This window comes from Centrocercus urophasianus, unplaced genomic scaffold (genome assembly GCF_019232065.1).
Source record: "Centrocercus urophasianus isolate 14NV4802_14NV808 unplaced genomic scaffold, USGS_Curo_1.0 seq_15, whole genome shotgun sequence".
Classification (NCBI taxonomy): domain Eukaryota; kingdom Metazoa; phylum Chordata; class Aves; order Galliformes; family Phasianidae; genus Centrocercus; species Centrocercus urophasianus.
The window spans coordinates 40,816,195-40,841,970 of record NW_024884697.1 but is presented as its reverse complement, the minus strand read 5'-3'; the positions used below and the strand labels follow the sequence as shown (position 1 = coordinate 40,841,970).

The 25,776-nt window shown below is 35.3% G+C and overlaps 1 protein-coding gene across 1 annotated transcript in view; it reads right to left on the bottom strand.

Annotated features, from left to right (window-relative positions):
- Positions 1-21,087, bottom strand: part of TMTC3 (transmembrane O-mannosyltransferase targeting cadherins 3) — a 25,372-nt gene extending 4,285 nt beyond the window's left edge. The window contains 11 exon segments of the mRNA XM_042815654.1: positions 422-591; positions 1,698-1,801; positions 2,521-2,632; positions 3,288-3,408; positions 6,308-6,456; positions 11,135-11,387; positions 12,713-12,885; positions 14,479-14,594; positions 15,289-15,388; positions 19,352-19,570; positions 20,887-21,087. Coding sequence (XP_042671588.1) covers positions 422-591; positions 1,698-1,801; positions 2,521-2,632; positions 3,288-3,408; positions 6,308-6,456; positions 11,135-11,387; positions 12,713-12,885; positions 14,479-14,594; positions 15,289-15,388; positions 19,352-19,570; positions 20,887-21,075 — 1,706 coding nt within the window. The 5' untranslated portion in view covers positions 21,076-21,087.
- Positions 21,088-25,776: the final 4,689 nt, after the last annotated feature.

The following is a 25,776-nucleotide window of genomic DNA, read 5'->3' as shown; positions in this document are numbered from 1 at the left end:
ACAGAAGTCATCAAGGACTCCTGATTACAGGCTCTGGAACAGCTACTGTCAAGGCATCTTAGAGAATCATAAAATCATTTGAGCTGGAAGTGAGCCTTAAGCGTCACCTAGTTCAATTCTCCCGCAATGAACAGGGACAGCTACAGCTAGATCAGGCAACTCAGAGCCCCCTTCAGTCTGACCTTAAACGTCCCCAACGATGGGACATCCACCATCTCTCTGGATATCTGGTTCCAGAGCTTCACTTTCTTCAATAAAAACAAACAAACAACTTTTTCCTTATATCCAATCTAAATCTTCTCTTTTAGTTTGAAAACATTTTCAATTTAAATGAACAAAATACTGTTCCTAGCACTGTAAATAAAACAGAAGTATATTCAAGAATATCAAGAATACATATCTCTAAAATTAATAAAGATACCTGCTGATGTAAGCCTGCTTGAAATCTGGCCTCATACTAATTGCTTGTCGATACAATTGATCTGCTTCTTCGAGGCGAGATTCATTTGCTCGAATTAAGTTTGCAAGATTGATATAAACATTCAGGTGATTAGGAGCAACTCTTGCTGCGTATTTTTTACCTGGAATAATCTGTCAAAAAGAATATATTTCCAAATGCCAATGAATGAAAACACGAAAAACAACCAGTAGAGATCTAACACTTCAGTCTGCCTCATTTGTTATAGGGTACCAGTGGAGATCATTTGTCAGACTGTTCAGTCCAGAAAAAAATCATACAAACATCACACTATGTCTCCTTAATTCTATAAGCACATACAACATCACCTTAAATTTGATATAGACATTATCAGTTAACTGATCTCTGCTACTCTGTGATGTGGCTCATGCAAATGGCCATTAACAGCCAATAGGACCTTGTAAAAGGTTCTCGCTCATACCAAGATTATTTCTTAAAGACTAAGCTGGTATTCTATGAGAACACTTTTTCTGGGGGGGAGAAAGAAAGGAAGGAATACCAGCCACTGTGCAGCAGATGAAAAACTTTCATGAGATATGAAAATGCTATGGCACTTTAAATGAAGTACTGTTTACTAAAGTCTTCAGACAGCAAACATTTTAATGCCATATTCTCTGCTCAAGGGATCGATGATTTTCCTGTAAGTCTAATTTTGATCTTAACTGTTTTTGCCTTTTGCCTCCAAAATATTCCTCCCCTTCTCTCCTGAACAGCTAAAATGCATAACAGTTGCTAGATACAAATACAACCTGGCATATGGTAAAGGTAACAGAGCACACGTTTATAAAAGCAAGTTGAAGCAAAGGTGTTCTTTTTTGTTGCTGCTGCTTCAACTGCCTTGTCTCATCTTTAACACTGCATTTAAGCCTTCCCCTATGAGTTTGAACACTAAACATTATCAATGTATTGGCTGGATGTGAAAATCAAAACAACTGTGATTAGAAACTGTAAGTTTGTATTTCTAACTTGCTTTTTTTTTTTTTTTTTCTCCTCAATTTAAGAAAAAATAAATCCAGAACAGTATAAAAACTTTTTTTTTTTTAAACAAAGAAGGTCTAAGTTAGTATTTTTAAACAGCACACGATATGACCTTATTTAAGAGATTTAAGCTTTAATAATAAGGTTTAAAACAACAAATATCTTCAACAATAAATAAGAAAATTGAATATAGGTATGATAAAGTTGCCTCCTCCCCCATGCTGATTATGTTACTAATTACCTGTGGCATCAATGATTTAGCAATCATGTATGATTTCTCAGCTTCTTTAGTTTTGTTCAAGTTTTTGTAAGTTCTTCCAACATTCATGTGAGCACCAATGTCATCTTGAAGAAAAGAGCGAAACTTCTAATTTTTCATGCACTCAGTAACGTGAAAAAATATCTATGCTTTGAGAGTAGTATTAAGAACAGGTACTGCATAAAGATCAGAAAAAAAAAAAAAAAAGCACTTCTAATTTATTTTTTAACTTCATAATTTAACCATAAACCAAAAACGTATTATACTTGGCCAAAAATTAGAGGTCATACTTTGATGTAGTTCGTCTTTAATTTTCCACTATAGTAAAAGCACATTAAAGTTATTTATAAGGTTTTCAGAAGGAAAGGTTGTCCAGTACTACCCAGAACTTCTTTAGCAACAGTGTGAAAAAAGAGTAGATGTGCACTTTGATATATCATAGATTGCCTATCCTTAGCATTAAATGAGGAAATTGAAATTAAATAATAGCTAAATATGCTTCAAAAGGAATTATAGGTTTGATGACATTCTGTTTGGATGAACTTCACTAATAGCTTTACATGAAAAGTCTTCATTTTTGTACAGATGGAAACTTCTATTGAATTTTTTTTGGGGGGGGGGGGAGGGGAGGGGAATTCGTTATCTCTTAAGAGTAACTTTTATTGTACTGAGAAACTATGGATCAAGTAAGGGAAACGGTTTGCTGTTCAACTGGTGCAAAACATAACATTTTAAGGAAGCAGAGTTTAATGTAACATTAGGAGAAGCGAAAAGCCATTCAGTGGCACTTAATCAAAGCTTTTACCTGGCTGTACTTGAGTGGCTTGTACGAAGAACTGCAAAGCTCTTTCAAAATTCTTTTCATTTTCTAATGCATGCCCCACATTGTTCCATAGCTTTGCATTGTTCTTATTTACCTAAAACCAATAATATATATATAAATTTATAATGTATTGAGTCTCAGTTACACAACGCTTGATTTTCTTCTAACTACACAGAATCATAGAATCAGAAAGGTTGGTCATCTAAGATCATCTAGTCCAACATCTCAAGGTTGGAAAAAACACACAACAAATAACAAATGAAGTTGTTACGTGTAAAGAATAACACTGCGTACAGAGCAATTGCATTTAACTTGTTGCTCAACATACATTTACCTTAGTTATTAGTGCCTAAAAATCTGCAGAATTTTAAAATACATTATAGTTGTCATGGAAAAATGAATAGATGGTTGTTCAAATTGTACTGTCATGCCATATGAACATTAGGAAAAAATAAAAACTATTTTATGGAAAAATTTTGTAGATTATGTATTCAAGGATATTGTGCTAGCATAAAGAAAATATATTCAACTTTTATAGCACATTAAGAAAAAAAATCTTCTGTTTCTTGCACATGAATCACGCTGCTTTTAAAGCATTCCCAAAAGCAACTAATTGATTTAGATACTGTCACCACAAAAATCAAAGTGGCAGAACAAGCATAATTTCTCTTCATTCTTAACATGCACTGTCAGTTTTCGTGAACATCAACATAAAATTTCATTTATCCTTTTCAGTTAAGATACAATACCTTTAAAGCTGACATAAACAGTGTGTACTCTGATTCCCAATCCCAGTTTCTGTGCAGTGTTTTCAAGGCATGTGTGAACAGTACCACAGCCAAACAAACCCAAGAAATTTTTCTTAGCATGCTACTAAATAAAGGCAACAAAACAAAGAATTATTAAAAGCACGCAAACAATTCTAATTTGTATTAAATGAAGCATCTTCTATGCTAGAAGCCAAATAAACTGAGGAATGAAAAAAATATAAAATATTATCCCATTCTTCTATTTAATAATCCATACAAGTTCTTTACTAAACATATTACTAATGTTTTCCACACTATAAAACACTTCTTATTAGAGACTGTTCAACATTCCATAAGCAAATAAAACTCAAACAAAAAGGAGAAAGATTTAGTATTTTAACAACTTATTTTTTATTATGAAAACTGCAAATCAGAATCATAGTTAATGTCATAGAGTCAATGTTGGAGAAGACCAGTCCATGCAGTCCAACTGTCCACCTACCACCAGTATTTCCCTACTAAACCATGTCCCTTAATACAACATCTAAACATTTATTGAATTACTAGGAGAAGAAATCCCACTCTGACCAGACAATCAACAACTATCATCTAGATCTAGTTTTTGTTGTTTATTTTCTGAAGTTTAAACATCATTTGGTTTAACATGAACTAAATTTTAACAGACAGATCAGATGGATCTAATTGTGAAAACACATACTAGATACCTACCTAGCCTTCCTCCAATTAAGAACATCACTTTATTAACAATCATTAAAAACCTCACTCTCAAGCAAACATTTCTGTTATTCAGCCTTTCCAACTATTTCTTGGTCTTTGCAAAAGTTGTTCACAGACCTATGTACTTCACAGAGGCTTGATAAAAAACAAGACTTCCCCTCACATACAAAAAGCCATACATTTGATCAGGACAGTGCTTGGTTGTACTGCTATTTTGTTTTTTAAATGAATTAATATGTAGAACAGCAGAATTATGAGAGGTATTTCAACATTTAAGCAAAGCAATTAGCAAGAACTGATGCATGCACTACTCCATATCTTCACCAGGCTCATAAGAAAGCTATTTTCCCCAATCTTGTTTCTGAAGTAAGGAGCCTTTTCCACATCGGAAGACTTTTTAGAGCACTGACTGCCTGTATTTTTGCAGTAAGCCACACTGCTGCCTAATTTTCCTCCCTGCCTGTCCTCTCCTGGATCCTTGTTTTCTGTCACATCACTTTATTTTTTTTTTGCATCATACTGGGATTGTGATAATACTTTCTCCTCACTCCCACAGGGTATCACGGATTTTTCCTTATCCAGCTGTCAGCTTTGGCAGTGCCAATTAACACAAGTCATCCTGCAAGGTCTCACATCTAAAGACAGCAGACAACATAGACTGCTGCCTTCCAGTTCTCCAAGCAAGCACTGGGGTAACAAGGTTAAAGCATTCATGTCAGGAAGAAGCATTCACAGATCAATGTAGAAGACAGCAGAAAACTGGAGATACATTCAAAAATATGCTTTTCTAAAACATTCTTTAGTCAAACAAATACTGAACAGCTCTGATATTCATTCTTAGAACTTGAACTCTGAATGTTTTATCAGTAAATAAGATATTTTCATGCGCTGCAGACTGATATACACATGCAGTACCTAAACTTTAGTCAGTAAACACCTTTAATTGAGGTATAAATTGAATTTAGTCTAGAATGCTTTTGCTTAATCCTTAAAAATGATTTCAGAAAGAGTATCATGTTTCTTCACATAAAAGAGATGAGATAACTAGGCAATCCATTTCACAGCAATGTGTAGCTTGCGTTCTAGAATGTTTGGTGCCAGAAGTATTTAAAATATGTATTTTCTTTCAAATTAACCTTCTAAAGCCCTCAGAAAAGTAACAATGCCTTGTGCTGGAGAGGAATCTCAGCATTTAGTATCAAGACTATTCTTTTTAAAAGGCAAAGGATCAGTGCACTAAGGTGCACTTTCTAAGATCCTTAAACTCATCCTGTACTTCTATTAATTTGGTTTATCTACTAAAATAAAAATACAAAAATCTCATTTTCTGAAAACTTTTCTTAAAATCTGTCTCACTCTCCAAATCCAACCTCTAACAAATTTTAAACTTACTACTTCCAAATCATTACAAAAATCACTATTCGGCAAAAATGGTCTGACCAACCATGGCAAGCTGCTATCCACTAAACTAAAAACATACTAAAAAAAAAAAAGATTAAAGGCCATGATGTCATGATAATGTCTGCTTAATCAAGTCATGAAAATTTCACAGTAGGCTGCATACTTCTATCAGAAGTTCTGATCTTCAGCAAAGATTTTAAGATTTTGACCTAAAAATCTCAAAACTAAGTTGAATAACTGAATTAAATACATTATCCTTTCATCTTACAAGCTGTACATCACTTTTACTTCACAAATAAGAATGTAGCACCGACTGAAAAGATCATGAAGTTACCAGTTACGATACCATGGAATTCAAATAGAACAGCAAAAAGTAACTTCTAGTGTACCTTCTTTGTAGCACTAAGCTCAACACAGTTAATTTTTAAATACTTAATTTTAAGTACTTAACTGGATGAGTAACTTAAGATGTCAAGCTTCTGACTGCACATCCAACATGCACATGGACAAATTTAATCAAAGGTACCTGCTGATGTAGAAGCGTTTTTCCTAATAAATGGCTATCCCTTAAAGCAGCACTAAACTCTTCTACAGGGAAAACAGCTAATCTACTGTTCTGAAAGCAATGTTGATGATGATGCATGTGTGCTTATAAATGAAAATATCCACTGGTCTCCTAAGTTCCTTCTTGTCATCTGTTCACACAACAGCCAAGCTGTCACTACTCCACATTCAATAATAAAAACTGGACACAGTACAAGAGTTGTAATGTAATAACACCACTAAAAGATCTACAGGGAGAGCTAGCAGTCATAAATAGGTTTATCCTTTATTAAACAAAGAGAGATGAGTTAAACAAGTTATGGATATACCTACCATACCTTTTATTTGATAATTTCTTCCATCCATGTGCTACTAAGATGCAGAATCCCATGCTAGGAACATACAACACTCGTTCTGCTACTACAAATCCAACAGGAAAAAACAGATTTGATGCAGGAATGAATGGCAGCACTATTAAGCAGAGTGCCTAGAAAGGAAATACAAATGAATTAGTAAGCAAGACTGGGTTGTGACACACTGTACTGATAACCAGATCTGTTTTACATTGAGACCATTCTGAAAATGGAAACATAGAACTTGCAAATGACACTCCTTATTTAACAATCAACAAACGTATTTGGTTTTCCATACTGCAGAAAAGAGCAGCTGTATGACAAACACTAACATGAAATGATCAAGCACAAAACAGGATTTTAATAAGTTACACATACAAAAACATGGCAGTCCTACAATCTTGGACATTATCTTCCATAACAATAAAAATTTTATACCAACTTACAGTGTAAAAAAAGCACTTATTTTTACAATGAAATAAATTTTTAGTTTCTCTTAAAAATATGAATAATAAAAACCAGAATCAACCACTGAATTAACATCTATGTTAAGACACCACACTACAGGCACACAAAAATATCTAAAATGATAATGAACTCACCAACTTCCTTAACTGTAGCTCTTAGATTGAGTACAGATAGAAAACCATCTGTTTCAAAGGATACAACCTTTTGCTTTAAGTTCTGAGTGACTAAGAGCTTTACAATCTCTGATATCATCAGAAGGTTTAAGTAGTTATTTCTAAATACATGGCATCCAAGTTACAAATAACAAAACCAAAAAATCCAAACCCCTGCATAAACTGAGTACTACTTTTAATAAAATCTTGAATTTTCTAGAAATTTGTAATTTGCAAACTTGTACAAAAGAAAATCAACAGAAAGCATCTTCCAAGCATACTTGGAAGCAAAAAAAAGTGCTGCTGTTTTGCAGACTTTTTAAATACAAGCCATTCACAATGCAGTACACTGCACAATCTATAAGACTCATACATTTTTTTAAACAAATTAACTCATTTTAAAACACTGATTTGAAGAAGTCATCTCTGAAGATTTTAAGAAGGTAGTTTTTCCATTATTGCTATTTTTTAATTATTATTATTTTTTTTTAATACAGTAAGGACATTGATCTCAAAGCCCCAGGGTTAACAAGTATACAGCAGAACAGTGAAATCCACTGTTTTCCAGTGGGAAGGATTCTGCAGCTCACACAGCAAGTGCCTGGTAGCACTGAGTGCTTACAATCTAGACACGTAATAAAAAGAATCATCCCTAAGTAACAAGGTTTTTGCATGGTCTGTTCTTTTTAAATTTTTCTGATGGCAACATGTTACACAATGTTTTACTGAAATTCTCTTTCAGTCCCTTTGTCTCTCCTTAGTATACTGTCCTTCAAATACAATTTCGTAAGTGACAGGCTCAAAGCTCCAGTAGATAAAAATGTCTTCTTTTCATTCACTCTCTTTATCAGTCTTTCAGCAGGTGCAGAGGTTCAGTTGAAAAAAAAAAAAAAAAAAAAAAAAAGAAGTCCCAGTCAAGGCAACTGAAAAACCTAGAAGAGAAAGAAACATTTAGAGTGTGCAGAAAGCACAAAGCACATGACAAACTCTGAAATATGACCATAAACTATGATGAATAAGTGAACCGCCAGATTACTGTTCACAAGGAAATATTTCAAAGACTTAAATGTAAGCACAGAATCAAGTATCAAAGAATTTAGAAGTACTGATGTCTTGGCTGTTACGTCACTTAAAAGTTCTAAAGACTTTCTCTGAGAAGCCTGAAGATACTCTCTCTGCTCTTGACATTTGCACAGTAAAAAGCCAAGAAGTTTTTTGATTGAGTACAGATCTAAACATAAGAGAGACATGAAGAAGGATAATAATAAAGCATCTTTATTAGGAACACTAAGCATTTATCAAGAGATAAGCTTTATTAAAATTCTGGTAGCTAACAAAGGCAAGTGTATACCCAAAATACTTCACATCAAAAATAAAAGCCATCACAGCTTGATTCTGGAACCTAGTGAGAAGACACCAAAGTAATTCTAGATCTGTGCTATTTTTAGTACTAAATATTTTCAATATTTATACTGCAACTTATTTTAAAAGGTCACTCACTCTGACAGTAACTCATCTGACTGTTCACAGGGACTGAGCAAACAGCGAGTATAAAATACTTCAGTTGCTTAAGAGAATTTTGTTTCTATTCACGTCCTTCATTAATGTCAAAATAATCAATTATTTCAAGCAGCATAATGTCATTAACATGCCAAAGCATGAGTTCTGATTTGCTATACACAATTCTATTTTTTTTTGTTGTTAGTTTAATGTTATCAGTTGAAAAAGTAAATTAGCTACTTCAAAGAACCAATTTATCTGTTTAGAACTGTTGCAGTTCTGTTATTTCGAAAAGGCAATTTTAGGACTTACTGCAAAAATAAAAACATGACAAAGTAAAATAGAATGCATCAACTTACCAAAGTTATTCTTCATGGACATAACTGGTTTTAAATAGATTATGGCTGAAAATGGGTCCTTCAACTTCCACATTTCTTCTTAGTTCATCCTGTGAGAATACTTGTAAGGAACTGTGGGATGTCCACTGTCACTCGCAGAAGTAGGAGGAGGAATCCATTCTTCTGTCTCGTCTTCTTGTCTCACAAGAAGTACAACACCCACATCCATACCCAGCAAATACGGAAACACATACTAAGCCATGCTTGAAGTCTCCCTTCTGTCTTGTATTTTGGATCTCTCTCATATTTTGGTTCTGTCTCCTCTGCATTTTATTTGCAGTGTATGGGAACTGCTGAATCACAGCCCGAACCTCTGACTGACTACCTGAGGTGAGCAATGAGTCAGCCCTAGGAGCACAGGTTAAGGCAATTCACCTGTGCTATGGAAAGGGCTGGAGCCTGGCTCCACCTCTCCTAGACCCCATCTGAGAACTGACTACCACTGGGGAAGGATCTCTTTTGGAAATTGCTCCTGTTGGAGTCTTCTCAGCAAGCCAAGGACCAGGATAAGCTTTCCATCCATTCTTCTTTAGCATGGTAACCTGTTTAGCTTAACTTTCTTGTACATTTCTAAATTATAATATCTATATATTCATTGATTATACGCAAAGTAAAAATAAACATGTCTATTTTTCCAGGAGGCTTGAAGTTGTACTGTTTTCAATCTCATAAAACAAAGTCACTTGTGAATCTACCTTAGGCTTCAGTATCAGACCTGAGAGTTACAGGGGGCTAATGGAAGAGCCAAAATGTGCTAGAGACTGGTAAAGTTCTTTACAAAGCCCTTTATAATTCCATTGGAGTCAGACTCATTAAGAGTTCAAAATAAACAGTATGAACAGTCACACTTTCAATTGTGATGTGTTGAAAGCACCTTTATGTTAGGAGCAATCCATGCAGACAACACACAGAACTTACACCTGTCAGGGCAATAATTTATTTTGGCTAGCAGTCAAAGTCAAGCTTGTATTGGAAATACTAAGAACTGAGTGTGGAAAAATGCTTTCTAAAAGCAAACAAAAACCTGAAAAACAAACCCTAAGAAAAGCAAAACAAACAAACAAAGAAACACAAAAAAAAAAACCAAAAAAAAACCAACCTGTATTCCAACATAGCTATCTGGAAAACTGCTATAAACTGTGAAAGATTCAATTTTTTCATTTTAAAGATGGTATTACAACTCTCTAATATGTAAAACAGACAAGCCACAGTGAAGAAACCTTGTAACAGAATATCCTGTATACATCAGGATATTAATGGTTAATTGTAAGACAACATGGCTTTCACCTCACAGTGTTGTTCAAAGTTATAAAAAATAATTTTTAATATTTTATATCTCAATTCCTAAGAAATTAGCTTTAAGGCACTTAGATATTCCAGAGAAAATCAACATCACACAGAAGATCATATACACAACACACATATCTATGAAAAGAACTTTTGTTAAATAGTGATTATACTATCTTAAGCCTCACTGTAGTTCACAGGCTTTACTTAACGATCTCAGAAGACCTTATTATTATATTAGAACTGTGTTAGGTCATGACATGAATTAAAGTTTGTCTGAAGTCTGCTGATTAGCAGAGAAATTCTTACTGTTTAATTGTGCATAAATATTCCCACCCATTTGAGACTTCTGTTGGCTAGTTACATATTAAAAAAAAGCACATTTCTACTAAGGCAAGCTTAGATTATGCGTGCAGATCTGCAAGCATAATTGCATCACTGACTTAAAACATAAATAAAGAACACGCTATCAGCTAATCATTCATCTTATGAGATTCTGCAGTAGCAGCAACCAAAACCTTTACTTCTTAGATGAAAAATATTTTTCATTTGCTCCATTTCCTCCAAAATACTCTTTCCTGAGAATCCGTTTCAATTCCAAGATCATATATTACCAAAAAAAAAAAAAAAAGGAAGTGAATTTTTAGGTTGACAAATCTAGTTTTCATTTAGAAAACAGACTAAAGAAGAGTGCTTTTATTAATGCTGAAAACTCTAGTTTTCTAGCCAACTTCTGAATATTTCAAAACAGCCATAATACAGTTGGCAAATAAAAAATAGCCATATTTATTCTTGTTTATTTTACCCCATCTCATCCCTGACACATACTTAATTACAATTCAAAGGGTTAACTGCTATAACAATTTTTCTCTTCTCTTACATGTTCACTCTAGTCCAGAAGAAGATACATAATAGTGTCACCAAAGATTAGGTAGGTGATGAAACATCCTAAGCCAGTTACATTCAGGGAGAAGAAGGATAAAAAAATACAAATGCATCAATCATACCATCAATACAGTCTTGGAGGAATCCCCAGGATATCGGAGACTGAAGACAGTCAAAGATCCCAGAAAGCAAAAGAACGTAAGGGTGGCAACATTTCTGATGTCTAACAAAGACTCCACAAGTGGGATAGTTCCCATTGTCCAGTCACAGCATAATTCTGAGGGGTTGAGAAGAAGCCAAGCATTTACAGGGAGGAGGTAGTTGAAAGTCAGCTGCCTTGCTGGAGATGGACTTACAGCAGCTGGGTTATCAAACCTAAAGAAAAATAAAGGAGAAAAATGAGCTTTTAATGAAAGCAAATAATGATCTTCATTGATTTTAAGACCAGAAGCAAGCAACTCTAGATCACAGCTAGAACGGCCAATTACAGCTTCGTACTTAGGTCACTCTGAAAGTAATGTCTCCTATTTATTTCTGTGGAAACTACAACAGGTACAAATAGCACAATAACACTGTTTGACAGAGACAATTCTCAGCCACAGAACACAGTTTTTCAAAATCATAGCTACCATCAGATTTGCATGGATGAGCTGATCAAGACACTCTTCATTTTGTGGTGTGACAGTTGCGCATTGACATCTGGAAGTGGCTTGTCTTTCACACTGTTGTCACCACTGCTTCACTGTGCTCACATCTACTGTCTATCTCCATAAAAATTCAGCAAGTGCCAATGGGTACCATTTCTTCTGCATGGAGGAATTCAATGACACCTTTGCATTTATGCACTTCCACGTCAGATGCCATTTTATCACACTCCCTCTCTGCTGCCATCTGTCACATGGCAACAAAACGTAGCAAAATATTGGCGGGAAGATTCAGCGTCTACTGCCATACTACCAACATCTGCGTCTGATATTGTGAGCCAACATAATAAAGTAGAAGGTATTAGTTACAGAGCAGCCTTTGCACAACAGCTCTTGCTCTAATCTTCCTGCATTTGTAAAGTGTGTACCCTGGTGACTCATGCATGACATTGCATCTTAGCATTGCAGGACAGAGCCTTCTCTGAAACACTTTAAGAATTGGGAATGTTTAGGAATGTAATCGTTCTGTTTTAACAAACTGAATGATTGCTTAAGGAAACAAATGTTTGTTGATTGATTGTTTCAACAAACAATGATTTACAGCCCTCTTCTTGAGAGTTGCTCCGTTTATCATTTTAAAAGTTTTTGAAAGTTCTATCAAGGAAAAACATTACACTTTTATACTATTTCACATTTTCACAGTAAATTACAGTTTTTCTGTTCTACCAGTATTCATATACATTTATCCTAGATTCTGTACCTGAAGATACACATGTTCTCCATAGAAAACAAAACAATTAATCATATGTAGACAAGGAAATACTTGTCAAAAGTCTCAGACAAGTTTCAGACACGAAGTCAAAAAAGAAAAAAAAATCCATAATGAAACTTAATTTCTACATCATTAGAGCTAATTAGCAACCAAAAGGTTTTTGTTTTTTTTTAAACATCTTTTTAGACACCTTAGGTAAATGCATCTTTGACCGTTTTATTCAAATATCATTAAGTTACATCTTACGTATCAGTAGTACCCGTAAGCAAGACACTTTCCATTACCTTGTAAACACTGGAAGTTGAGACTGGATAACCTGGACTCTGACAACAACAAGAAGCAGTGTACTAAACATTAGGACTATGAGCTTCAACAGTGTTTGGAGCATGGAGAAAGGAATACTGCCCTTTCCTCGAAGAATCTGAACAGCTGTATCCCACAGAACTGGCAAGGTATACTGCAAAGGAAAAGGTGTTTTTAATCAGTGTATTCATTAACTTAGGTAAATAAAAGGTATTTCATCTTTTTTTTGACTTGTTTTTCTGTAAAAGCATGCTTCAAATACTTAATTCATGTTTCTGTTTTCCACATGCCCCACTCCCAAGTGCACCATTCTAATAAAAACAATTCTACCTAAGTATTATTACTAGCACTATCACCGCAGAACTCACATTCCTTTAATACTCTATTTTGTACTGACAGATGAAAAAGTGTTCCATCCTCAAGCACAGAATTCCTAAAACAAAGTATGACCATGAAATAAATTTTACTTTTTTTTTTTTTAATTATTAGCCCCTTTGAAAATTTGTCCAATGAACAAAATATCCAGGTACAGTAGAAATACCTTATTTCTGATCAGCCATGGCTTTCAATTTTACTCCTCTATTGCACTAACCTACCTGTCCCTGACTCTTGAGTGTTACAATCTTGAACATTATGTAACCTGATTTCTTCCCAGTGCACCAACTTCTTTGCCTGTGCCTTCATTTCTTGTACTAGGGACAACTTATGGCTTCACATACACTGTCTAACTGAAGTACAGACATTGATACTTACACTCTCAGCAGAAGACTTTGTTTACATTTTATCTATTCTACTCAACTGACTTGCACAAACTTGTTAAAAAATTTTAAAAAATTAGATTTAGATAAAAAGTTACTCTGAAAAGTAGAGGCGTGAAAAGTATGGACACATACAGATCATTCCTTTAGAAATTCAGTTTGAAATTGACACGCTTATTCACTTGACACCTAAAGCCAAATAGCTGCAAACACAGATTTCTTCAATCACAAGTATGTGTAATTTTAGCCTTGAGCATGCTAAGGTAGACAATCTTTCACCTTTTACAAAATAACAATTCATAATTTAAATAATTAAGGAATAGTACATTCAAAATATTTTCTTGCATTATTTATATATATTTTTAACTGCCTATGAGTTGACTATTAAAAAGTCAGTAAGTCTTTCACTAAAGGAAAAATGTTTCTCTAAAGAAAAGTTAATGTATGGACTTAGCAATGCTCAGCATGAAGCCTTTAGATTAGAAACTGAAGTAATTCTTAAAGCAACAAATTTCATTAAAGTAATACTGATTCAAACAACATACTCCAAAACATCTAGCACTTCATGAGTTTCTTATGAATAATATCCTCAGAATGTATGTTCTCTACTTTAAATCCTTTAGTTAAAGGATTTAAAAACCAAATCTCCATCTGTATGCACCTCAATACTTTAATCAAGACTTACACAAGTCTTTGCAAGCCTTAATAAACTAAAACATGAGGTTTTCATACAGATATGGGATTCTTTCCTCAAGTAATTCAGTAATATATGTTTCCTATGTAAAAGACAACTTAGAAGGCTAAGAATCCCTGTCCATGATGAATGTATTTTAAACATCAATTAAGTCAAAAAGAACATCTGAAGATTTTAATGTAACTACAGAATTAGCTTGAGCTGACAAAATCAGTGATGAAATATTATGCTTCTATGTCTTCAATGTCTTTTTACAGAATTCTTGAGAAGAATCTGAATTTCAACTGCATCTTACCCCTTGAGCAATAAATACTTCATAGACACAGCATATCCCCACCACTGTAATTCCTTGTTCTTTACACAGTGTTGCAACAGCTACTAGAAACACAGTCAATGCAATGGGAGTCCACACTGCAAATCAAGAAGACACAATTGAAAATGTTTCATATTACAACAAAAAACTTAGTAAGTTAACCTGAGAGATGAAGACTGATTCTTTATGTTTGAACATTCTCTATAAATTTACCCAACATGTCAGTTGTTACTCAAGGCAACATTCCCAGTCTTATTCTACAGAAAATTATTTACAAGTTACCAGTTTTAAAACCGCCTCCCTTAAACTGAAAGAACTAATTAAAAGGCAAAGGTTGGATCTCCTGATAAGAAAGAAAAAAAACAATCTTTCCTAACTTACCAGGATAACTTTTCAAATGTATGTTTTAAAGGCAGTCATAAATTTTCACAAGGTCAAACTGACTCTGGAAAAGTGATAAGCCTCCTACACCTCTACTGAAACTCTGCAGCTTACTTGGGACCAACTGAAGGATCTAAGAATACTTCCACCTGCATTCAATGGAGTTAGTACAAGAATCTCTGTCATTAGAGAACTCAAGGTTTAACAAAACATTTTAAAAAATGCTTTAGTCTTGAAGAAAATAAAACGCAATTTGTGACTGGAAGTACTGCTACAGGGATATTACGGGGTTGATGGCTTTTGGGACATTCTTTGATATTTGCTTAATAACCAGCATATGTGCATTGCCATTTTAAGAGCTCTTTATCACTAATACAGAAATTAAGATACACATATTTGGAGGTCATTTACCTATGGTATTATCTGGTCCTTTAGATTTAGTGTATGATAAAAATGCAGCTAGAAAAAAGATAGATGATAAAAGCTCTGCTCTGCCCACAACTCCAGTTACCTAAAAGAGAAAGAAGAAAAAAAAACAAATTCTAGTTGGCTTCTAGTATTAGACTAGTGCATGCCAATATTATTGGGATATGAATAAACACAATCTGTAAACTAGAAGTTTAATAAGATCAAGACTCCTTTCAGTTCAATCACAACTGAAAAATAAACACTACGATATAGGCATCCTTCAGACACCCGATGTACCACCGCTTTTAAGTACCACCATAAATGAGATAATTGAGAAATGCTATAGTCTTATCTTCAATAATACCAGCCACAAATAGCACTTGAGGCAGAATTTGAGTAGAATAATTACTTTATTTGAAGTAATACTTCAAATAAACTGGCTTTCATCAACAAAAATTGGAAGAAAGATCTTGTCACATTCACTTACATACACACCCTGCAAACAGTGACATACAGAAACTACAATTGTTATTTTTATCCATGCCTTTTTAAGCTGAATAAATGGAGCTGAATCTGAAAGAAGCACTCACCTAAGTGATGCTACAAAGTTATCTGTACACTGATGTCAAACTGAGTAGTGAAGGTAAAGAACGGCTCAGGCTTTACTACAGGTTTGGCAATTTTTTGAATGATAATTTTGCTGGCAATATTAACATTACAGGTACTGCCCTCTCTCAGTAGTTGGACACAGAGAAAAGGATTCTACAAAAATGTGGAGAAGCACTACATTAGTATCTACTGTAGTAGCCACTGTTCTAACTATAGTATCATTTAGGACTGCCTGTAATGTGTCTGATTACTCTTGGGTTCTTTTTGAGCAAACAAGTTGAAAGCAGCGTACTATAACAAGGTAGACAGGCAAATTTGGCTACAAAAACCTCATAGCTCACCATGTAATTACGATGATGCTCAAATGTGACTCTCGGCCATCCAGATTGTGCTAGAAATTTTTATAGCTAGGTACATTCCTGGTCAAGCACGATTGATCCAGCACAGCATTAATGAGAAAGTAATTCAATATCCAAGGTCATGGTGTTAAAAAAACAAACATTCAGAACTGACTTCGAAATAATTCTCTGTTGCTTCCATTGGCAGTACAGTTCACCAAGTTTAAATTTACCAAAGGACTCACTGAAACATGCAGTCACAAAGCATATTTCAAAACTGGTATGGCATCAGTAACTGTGTTAACATTTTGGGTAGTACAAAGGTACTTGTTTCAAAACTGTTTGGTCTCAGATGTTTCAAAGACTCTTGGTCTGCACCACAAAATTGTCCAGCATGAAGTAGAATTTAGATCTGTTGAAGGAGATCATAGGTAAAGCAAGTTTGCTGGTGTGCCTCCACAATCCCAACAAAAAGAGAGACTATTTCTGGATACAAAGTTGACTTATGAAGAGAAGACTCCAGCATTTACAAGGTTACTTGACATCCCTTGAGCTCAGTGGGTGGTCAAAATGCTTCTGGCCTGAACTGACACAAGCTAGGTAGAATGTCTGAACTGGAACTCAGAGACAAGTGAGATGGATGGCATTTTTCATTCATTTTTACTCAAAAATGATATATTACTTTCTCAACAGCCCACTTCCTCTCTCAAGTCAAGCAGAATTTTTTTTCCTCTCTATGCTGTTCCATTAGATTTTCCAAGACAAATCCCTTTCTCAACAGACAGGTAAAGGTTTGATATTGCATGTATTATATCTCCTATTTCAAACTCTTTTGTAAAACAATAAGACTAAATTGAAGGAATTAATTTCAGATACATTTCAAATATCCAACAAGATATTTGAAACAAGAAGTACTATTGAATGATATGAAAACTAGGACTGCAACCTTTCTAGAGTTCTTATTAAAGTCTGAGTAAGTCACTTTACACCCAAGTCTAAGATTCTAAAACACAGTCAGTTATTACCTCATTTCCTTATGCACAAACTACAACTTTCAAATACAAGAATCTTTTCTTAGTTGTGCGTTACATGGCATTCTCCATGCAAACACTAGAAAGAATAAAATACAGTATGTCTCAAAATCAGAAAGCTTAAATTTAAATGTGGGGAGAAATAAACTATTTTTCTGTTGAGTACCTACATACACAACAGCAGCGGAATCTCAAGAGTATATAAAGGTTTTAAGTACAGGACAAAGTTCTAGTAATTGTGCAGTGTTAAAGTGCCCTCATGTGGCTAACATCAAATACTGCACGCATTACTACATTATTTTGCTTCAACTGTACTTTATGGCTTCATAATACATTGCATTAAAGAATAAGCTTGCATGGTTTCACAGGCCTTACGCAACTCTTTGGTAATTCTATCGCAAGGTATTAAGAGCAGTTAACTGTGTTACTGTTATCTCAAAAAGAATCTGATAATTCAAGCAAAATAAACTAATGGATTCATAGAATCATACAATGAAAGAAGTGAAAAAAGAATTACACAAACACAAATCAGTAACCTAAGTCACTAGCAACTTGCTAATGCTCCTATAAAGATGCTATCACATTTACTACAAATAAGCAAAGCCAAACTTTGAAACTTAAGCATGTTTTTTTCAAAGAAACAGAAAAGCAAGCAGAACTAACACATTATCTAACCCTTGTTTTCCCCAATAATGCATTTTTTTAGAAATTTAACTTCTGCAATTTTAAACATGCATTCATTTTCTTACAGAAAGGACATAACAATAGCTCAGATAGCAGCCAATTATAAACATTCTGAACTTATTTTCTATAAAAATTTGCTTGAAATACATAGATGTAGTTTTCTGAATTTCTACGGAAAGAGATTTCTGACTTAACAAGAAAGAAAGATTAGAACTCTGGATGGATATGTCCAGAAGTAGGAACCTGTGTTCAAAAACGGCAAGCTGTGTCCAACAGGGCCAAGAAAAGGTCTCTACATTACTTCTATGATATAAAAGTTACAGGATTATTATCTTTATGAGATATTCACTCCTCAACAAGAAGGAAAGCCACAAAGGACAAATTTCCTTCCCTGTGCTCTAGAGAAATTCATTCAAGAATTACAGGCTGTCCAATCTGGAACCCAAAATGGTATCTGCACCTGTGAATGGTGATGGGTACGGTGGTGATGGGTGAACAGTTGGACTCGATCTTAGAGGTCATTTCCAACCTTAATGATTCTGTGCTTCTAATGCTTACAATTTTCTGAAAACTATGTAACAACATAAGAGAAAAAAGAGTTTTTGAATAGGCTTTGCAACGAACGTGAAGTGAAATCTAGGTGAGCCAACCTACACGATACGGAAGGAACAACAGAAAATTTTATGTATCTGCTTTATCACGGTTTCTCCTGGAAACTTGATTAATCACATGAAGATTTACTTCAAAATATTGCTAGAAGACTGGTTAAACATCAAATAGCATAGAATCAGGCAGTTTGTATAAATACTGCTTTCCACTGCAGAGAAACACTCCCATAGAATCAATGGAAAGGTAAATAAGAGGCATATGTATTTCTTCGTTCTGATGTTCATGCAAACAAAGCTAAACTAAGTTAAATGTAGTATAGCAGTAACAATACTAGTAAGAGTCTTACTAGCAGGATATACTGACATTAAAAAAAAAGTAGAACAGGCTCTGTGATTAGCCATAAGTAGCTTAGCAAATGAACTGAACTCATGAAAATGAATTGAAAGGTACTGATAGTACTTGTAAAACACTACATCACAAAACACAAATATTATGCGAGCTAAAGCAGTCATCATAATAAAAGTGAAATGGTCACAGAAGAGTCTCAAATTATTTTATAGCTAATTGAATGTTTCTTTACTTATTTCTCATTAGCTGCATGAACGTCAAACAACTCAGAGCATTAAGGTTGGTCATCTCTATAACAATTCACAAATAGCTGAGTAAACAGTATATAGAAAAAAAAAAAACCACACACCTTTTGGATTTACTGTATATAACCATTTACACAAAATGCAATATCTAAGCTTAAAAACTGCAGTTTGAACAAATCAAGCACGTAGCAGGTTTACCTACCGCTTCAGTATGTATTGGGTGCACTGCAAAGAGCAGGGATGCAACTATGCTGCTCTGGTTGTCCAAGAAAAGCTTACAGACCTTGAGGAAGACTACACAGACCACCCCGTGAAAGACGAGATTTAGGAAGTGATAAGAAACTGCATTTAACTCGCTGAACAAGTAGTTAAAGCGAAATGTGAGAACTGTGAGGGGTCGGTAAGATTTATGACTCCGCTCCTGAAAGGAAATAAAAAAATGAGTCACAACCATTTTATAACAGTACATTTATTCCAAAATATCTTGTTAAAAATCTGTGATCTCAGGATTTCCCCCCCACTATTCTGACATCTACCTTAAAAATAAAGACATGAAAATTAGTAATACTAACAATGAAGTACAGTGAATGAAATGAAAACTAAATTGAAAATACAGCTGTCGAAACAGAGAAGTTAACTCTAATTATTTTTTCCATCTTCCCCACAGTTCCAATGTATTATTCAGGTGCTTTGATCAATCTCACATTTCATATTTTAGAAAATAAAAATTCTGGTGCACTCAGATAAATGTATTACCTACATATTCTTAATATGTGTACCAGCCAATGTGCACATATGAAATGTGAAATTGCACATAAATATGAAAAACACTGAAACTGCACAAGATGTGAAACATAATTTAAAAGTCACAAACATTCAAATTAATCTGAGTTGTGCTAAGTTTCATCAGACCTTTGTTTGCTTTCTAAGTGCAAAATCAGATCTGGAATTTAGGAGCCCATGTACTCTGAATGACTACAGGATTGGGTGTCTGAAAAAGTCTGGAAGCTTTCCTTATACAAAAACTACATATCAAAGCCTATTTGTAGATCCAGCAATTATTATTTCATAATAAAATTGATGTATATTACAGACATGAAAAGGTGAAGATTACAAGGTGGAAAGTCTTTTAGGCAGAACAAGTATGACAGTCTTTTTTTTTTTCTTTTCCTCATGTGTCCATCAATGGTATCATGTGTGACTTTCCAAATTTTATGTAAACCCTTCTGGTACTGCTGCTTAATGACAGTTTATTGACAACTTTAATGCCAGTGCAGCTTTTCAAATAAAAATGTAGTGACTCAACATAGACTACCAACCAAAAACTCTCAATCCATATCAGTATCCTTACTCAAATGAACATAATAGATTAAATCCCTATTCTCCAAATCCTAGATTTGTTGTTTCAGTGTTATCTTTCCTTCCAGACAGACACTAGAAATAAATACTATTCTAAGTCAATGTGTATGTGGGAGAAGGGAAAACTGTCAAATTTGTCTAATTTCTGTACTAAAATTAGGTAGCACAGAAAACTGAAATATTTTCTTATGAGCTCTTTTACTGAAAGGAAAAATTACAAGAGATATCTACTCCTAATCCAATAGTTCAAAATACAAACATCATCAAATTCCACCCAACTGTTTTAGTGTGGTTAAAACCACATTAGGGAAAAAAGTGTAAAAATTGTCTGTATTTTTTTTCCCCCTATTTCCTCTAAAAGTTCCACGGACAGTTTACCTCAGACATCGGAGTCCCCCAGAAGTCATTCTGAAACAGATTTTTTAATGGAGTAGAAGGGTGCAAATCTTTGTTGTCCAAAATTGCTGAAACATCATCAAAAACAAAGCCACAAAAGAGACTGTTCCAGTAGCAGGCTGCCACCACACCAACTATTAGAGCCACTTCCTTCAGGCTTATTTCAGCCATCTTCTCTAAGATCTTTCATGGACAAAAGCTGCAATATTCAGACAGATAAATGGGCAATTTCACTGAATAAACACTATACTTGATAAATAAAATCAAATTAATACTTTCCATATTTTATAAGTTAACGATGTTATTCACCTAAAAAGCACTAACACATTTTTTTTCCTCAAGTCTTATTCATTTTATCTAATTCAGTGTTTAAAATAAATATTTTCATTAAAGAGCTAACCCACCAACCTAAAAAGCCCTCACACAAACGGGATACTTGTATTTCACATTGATACTACTGCATTTCACGTTCTACTACTAAGACCTAAAACTGGAGATGACTTGGGACATAATTTACAGCAAAAAGCTGTGCAACTGAAGTGAATGTTGCAAACTGGAGAACTAAAAATTAGGCACTCTAGAACCCTGAATAAATTAACATGCTGATGGCTTACATTATCAGAAGGGCAGACAATGCATTAATGATTCGCATTTTTAGTTTAAAAGTTGTTTCTAATAAAAAGTTTCAAATGCAATTAAAATAACATACTGCAAACATTCTGAAGGACGGGAAACCTGTAGAGAGTAATAAATAAAGGCATTCAAGAACTGGTACAGAGTAACTGTAATAATAACAGAAGTTAAACTTACCATTGAAGATCTCACTTAGCTCTTTTGCATATTCTGTAGAAGCTCATGAAAAAGTCATTTTTTCCTCAACTGTACCAACTTCCCAGATTTCAATGAATGTTCATGAGAGTTCTGTCTTAAAGAAAAATAGCACGTAAAAAGAAAACATTAGAAGTGAATCTTATCTCATCTTGCATAAACTTCCTAATCCCTTGAAATTATTAAATAGTAATGTTATTAATAGTAATATTATGACTATTTCATACATAATACATAGGTGGTCAGGTCAAAAGTTGAAAGCATCATTTATCGGGTTGTTTGAAAATAATATTCTTGGGCACAGCAACCACAAAATGACAGATCTCTATTCTTGGTGAAGACAGAAAAGGGGGGTCAGCAAAATTGCTATCTTGGAGTTCCAGAGGACAGACATTGGGTGGGAGAGTCCCTTAGGAGACAGTCCTGCAGGGCAAAGGGCTCCAAAAGGTTGGACATCCCTCAAGAAGGAAATCTTAAAGATGCAGGAGCAGGCTGACCCTGCATCCTGTAAGACAAGACAGCATGAAAGAAGACTGCCTGCCCAAACAGCAAGCTTTTGCTGAGACTCCAGGAAAAAAAAAAAAAAAAAAAAGTTTACCATCTTTGGAAGGAGTAGACAGCTCAAGAAGAATAGAAGGATGTTGCTAGAATATGCAGAGGGAAAATTAGAACAGCAAGAGTCCAGCTAGAACTTAATCTTGTCACCATTGTAATAGGTAAGCAAAAGTGTTGTTACAAATACATTAAGGAGAGCCAAGGAGAATCTCCACCCTTTACTGGCTGCAGTAGGGAACACTGCCACAAAGAAGAAAAGGTGAGGTACTCTATGCCTTCTTTGTTTCTAACTTCAACAGTAAGAACAGTTATCTTTGGGGTACTCAGCTCCCTGAGCTGGAAGACAGAGTGAGGGAGCAGAATAAAATCTCCACAATTTAGGAGGAAACTGTTAGTGATTGTGACTCCACTCATAGTCACAAGTCCATAAGGGCAGATGAGATCCATTTGAGGGTACTGATGGAGCTGGCAAAAGTGATTGCTAAGCCACTTTATGTCATCCATCAGCAGTTCTGGTGAAACAGGGTGATCCCAGATGACTGGAGATTTGCCAATGTGATGCCCATTCACATTGCCCATAAGGGTTGGAAGGAGAGGATCTGGGCACTACAGGCTTGACTGCTTGACCATGGTATCAGAGAAGGCTATGGAACAGATCATCTTGAATGTGATCACACAGCACATGAAAAACAATCGGGATCACACCTACCCAGCATGGGTTCATGAAAGGTAGGTCCTGCTCGATCAACCTGATCTCCCTCTATGATTGACTCGCCTGGTGGATGAGAGAAAGGCTGTGGATGTAGTCTATCTAGACTTCAGCAAAGCCAAATACCTCTGCCATGGTATTCTCCTGATGAGACTTGCAGCTCATGTCTGGAGCAGGTGTACTCTTCACTGGATAAAAAAAACTGGCTGGATGGAGAGCCCAGAGAGTAATTGTGAATGGAAGTATACATATAGGCCTACGTTTATGAAATATGATGTTTCAAAAATTAAGGGACAAAGTAATACTGCCATGCAGAACCAACATTAAGAATTATTTAAATTCAATATTAAGAATTATTTAAATTCAATATTAAGAAAATGCATCTCTAGGTGAGCTGTTTTTAGTGATCTGAAACTTCTTTGTTTATTAGCAGTATAAGTCTACTGTCTGGTTGGAGCAGCAAGCCTTTGTAGATACTACTTTGAATCTCAAAGAGTCAAACAGGTAATTCTTAAACATTCTTAGTTCAGAAATACATAATGCTACTGAACTGGAAAGAAAATGAGATCGATTCTTAAGCAATCTCTGTCCAAAGGAATGAGTTCATCCAGTCGACTGCGAACTCAACTACTTTTTGAAGGTTTCTACTTTTCTGTACACAGAATATGTTAACACAACTATTTTACTCATGCCTTAATCTTAGGCAGTTCTGGTGCTTTTAAAATCTTTCATTTTTGTTCTGAACTTCTATTATTTCTTCCAGCAAGAACTCACTCTAATTTTACACCACTACTGATCACACTGCTCCTGACTGCTACATTGACCTGCATGCAAACTATAGAGAAAATAATGCTGTTTTCATCTGGACGTAAGAGAAATCTTAGGCACAGAGAGCTTAAGATTTTAGCTGCATCCCAAGCCTCAAGTGACTTTCCCATCACCAGAAAGATAAGTCTACAAATAATTTTAAATCAGAATTTTCTTATATGTCACTTGTCCTTCCCTACCTCTGCACGTTTCAAATGTCACCAATGCAACTATGTGCTAAGTTTGTTCCTTCAAAACAACTATTTGATCCACAGACAATTCTTAACTTACTAAATTCACCGTAAGAAGTAAACACCACAAAATACATTTTAGCAACAGGTCACAGAATCACAGAATTGTAGGGGCTGGAAGGGACCTCTAGAGATCACCGAGACCAACCCCCCTGCCAAAGCAGGTTCCCTAAACCAGGTCACAAATGTAGGCGTCAAGGTGAGTCTTGAACATCTCCAGAGAAGGAGACTCCACGACCTCCCTGGGCAGCCTGTTCCAGTGCTCTGTCACCCTCAGCGTAAAGAAGTTCTTGTGCACATTTGTGCGGAACTTCCTATGCTCCAGATAGTCACACAAAGCAGTGCTTGAGCTGCTGCTAGCCTGGTAGCCTCAAACTTTTGCAGTGTGCAGAAGCACATTTAGCAGTGAAGAACACATAACAAATCTGGAAGAATCCCCCATTTTCCATCTTATAGGGAAGGTGAGAGAAAAATGGGAAAAGCAAGGCGATGAAAAAATGAAAAAAAAAATGCAGCGCAGATTCTTAATATCTGCTCACTTGCACTCTGACATTCCAGGGTCTTATTTTCTTGGGATCTGTGCTAGAAAACAAATCAGGGAAATTACTTTTTACATCTGGTCTGTCTATAGGGTAGTGTAATGTTCCTGCTGAATTAAAGTGTAACTATGGAAAAGATGTTTCTGTGGTTCTTTAGTTTAGCATGACAAGGAAAGAAAGGACTTCACATCAGAAATGCTACTTTTATCTACTCTACAACTGGGCCCATCACCAAGCTCTGAATACGCAATGAGTTGAAAATGTAAGACTAAAACTGAGTGAGGCTTATGAGAGTTCAACTGTACTTGTAAGTGAGACAAAAGCAAATCTGCCATTAATCTCAGAAGAAAATAGTAATTACTATCTGGCAGCCAACATTCTCCATACCAATTAATCTGTTGTTACATTAGAAAGTAAGAAGCCATATATGGAGTACACATGACAAAGAAACTCATGGATAGCAGATGTGCACGAGGTTGCTGAAGCCTTGATATGACCGGGCTGCTAAAGTGAGTCATGGTAAGATACTTTCCCTTTCTCACTCAACAGGCATGTTTAAATTTGGAAGAAACCCAAGTATGGTCTTGCAAGTGTTAGTATTTTACCATTTTCAGTGATGGAGTATTGATAAATATCTGTAAAACATGCTGTTCAGCAACTTGTTTGTTAATAAAGGCTTGCTGTGAGGGAGAATACCCTGGCTTTCAGTTGGGATAGAATTAATTTTCTTCCTTGTAGCTGGTGTGGTGCTGTGCTTTGGGTTCAGGATGAGAATAACATTGAGAGCACTAGCATACTGACATTTTAGTCTCTGTTGAGCACTGCTTACACTAAGTCAAGGACATTTCAGCTTATCGTGCTGCCCTGCCAGCTGAGAGCAGACGGGGAGAATTAAGGGGGGGACTCAAGGAGCTGGAAGGGAAAAGAAACAGGACAACTGACCCTAACTGGCCAAAGGGATGTCCCATACCATATCCTGCCGTGCTGAAAAATAAAACCAGGGAAGCTGGCTCAGGGAGGAGCTGCTGCTGCTTGAAACTAGCTGGATATCAGTCAGCTGACATGAGAGTCCAACCTTTTGGCTTGCCTGGGACACATTGAGCAAAACAGAAATTATCTTGGGCAGCATACACAAAGGTTGCTCCAAAAGTGATGCCTCCTATTCATTTCCATGTAAACTATA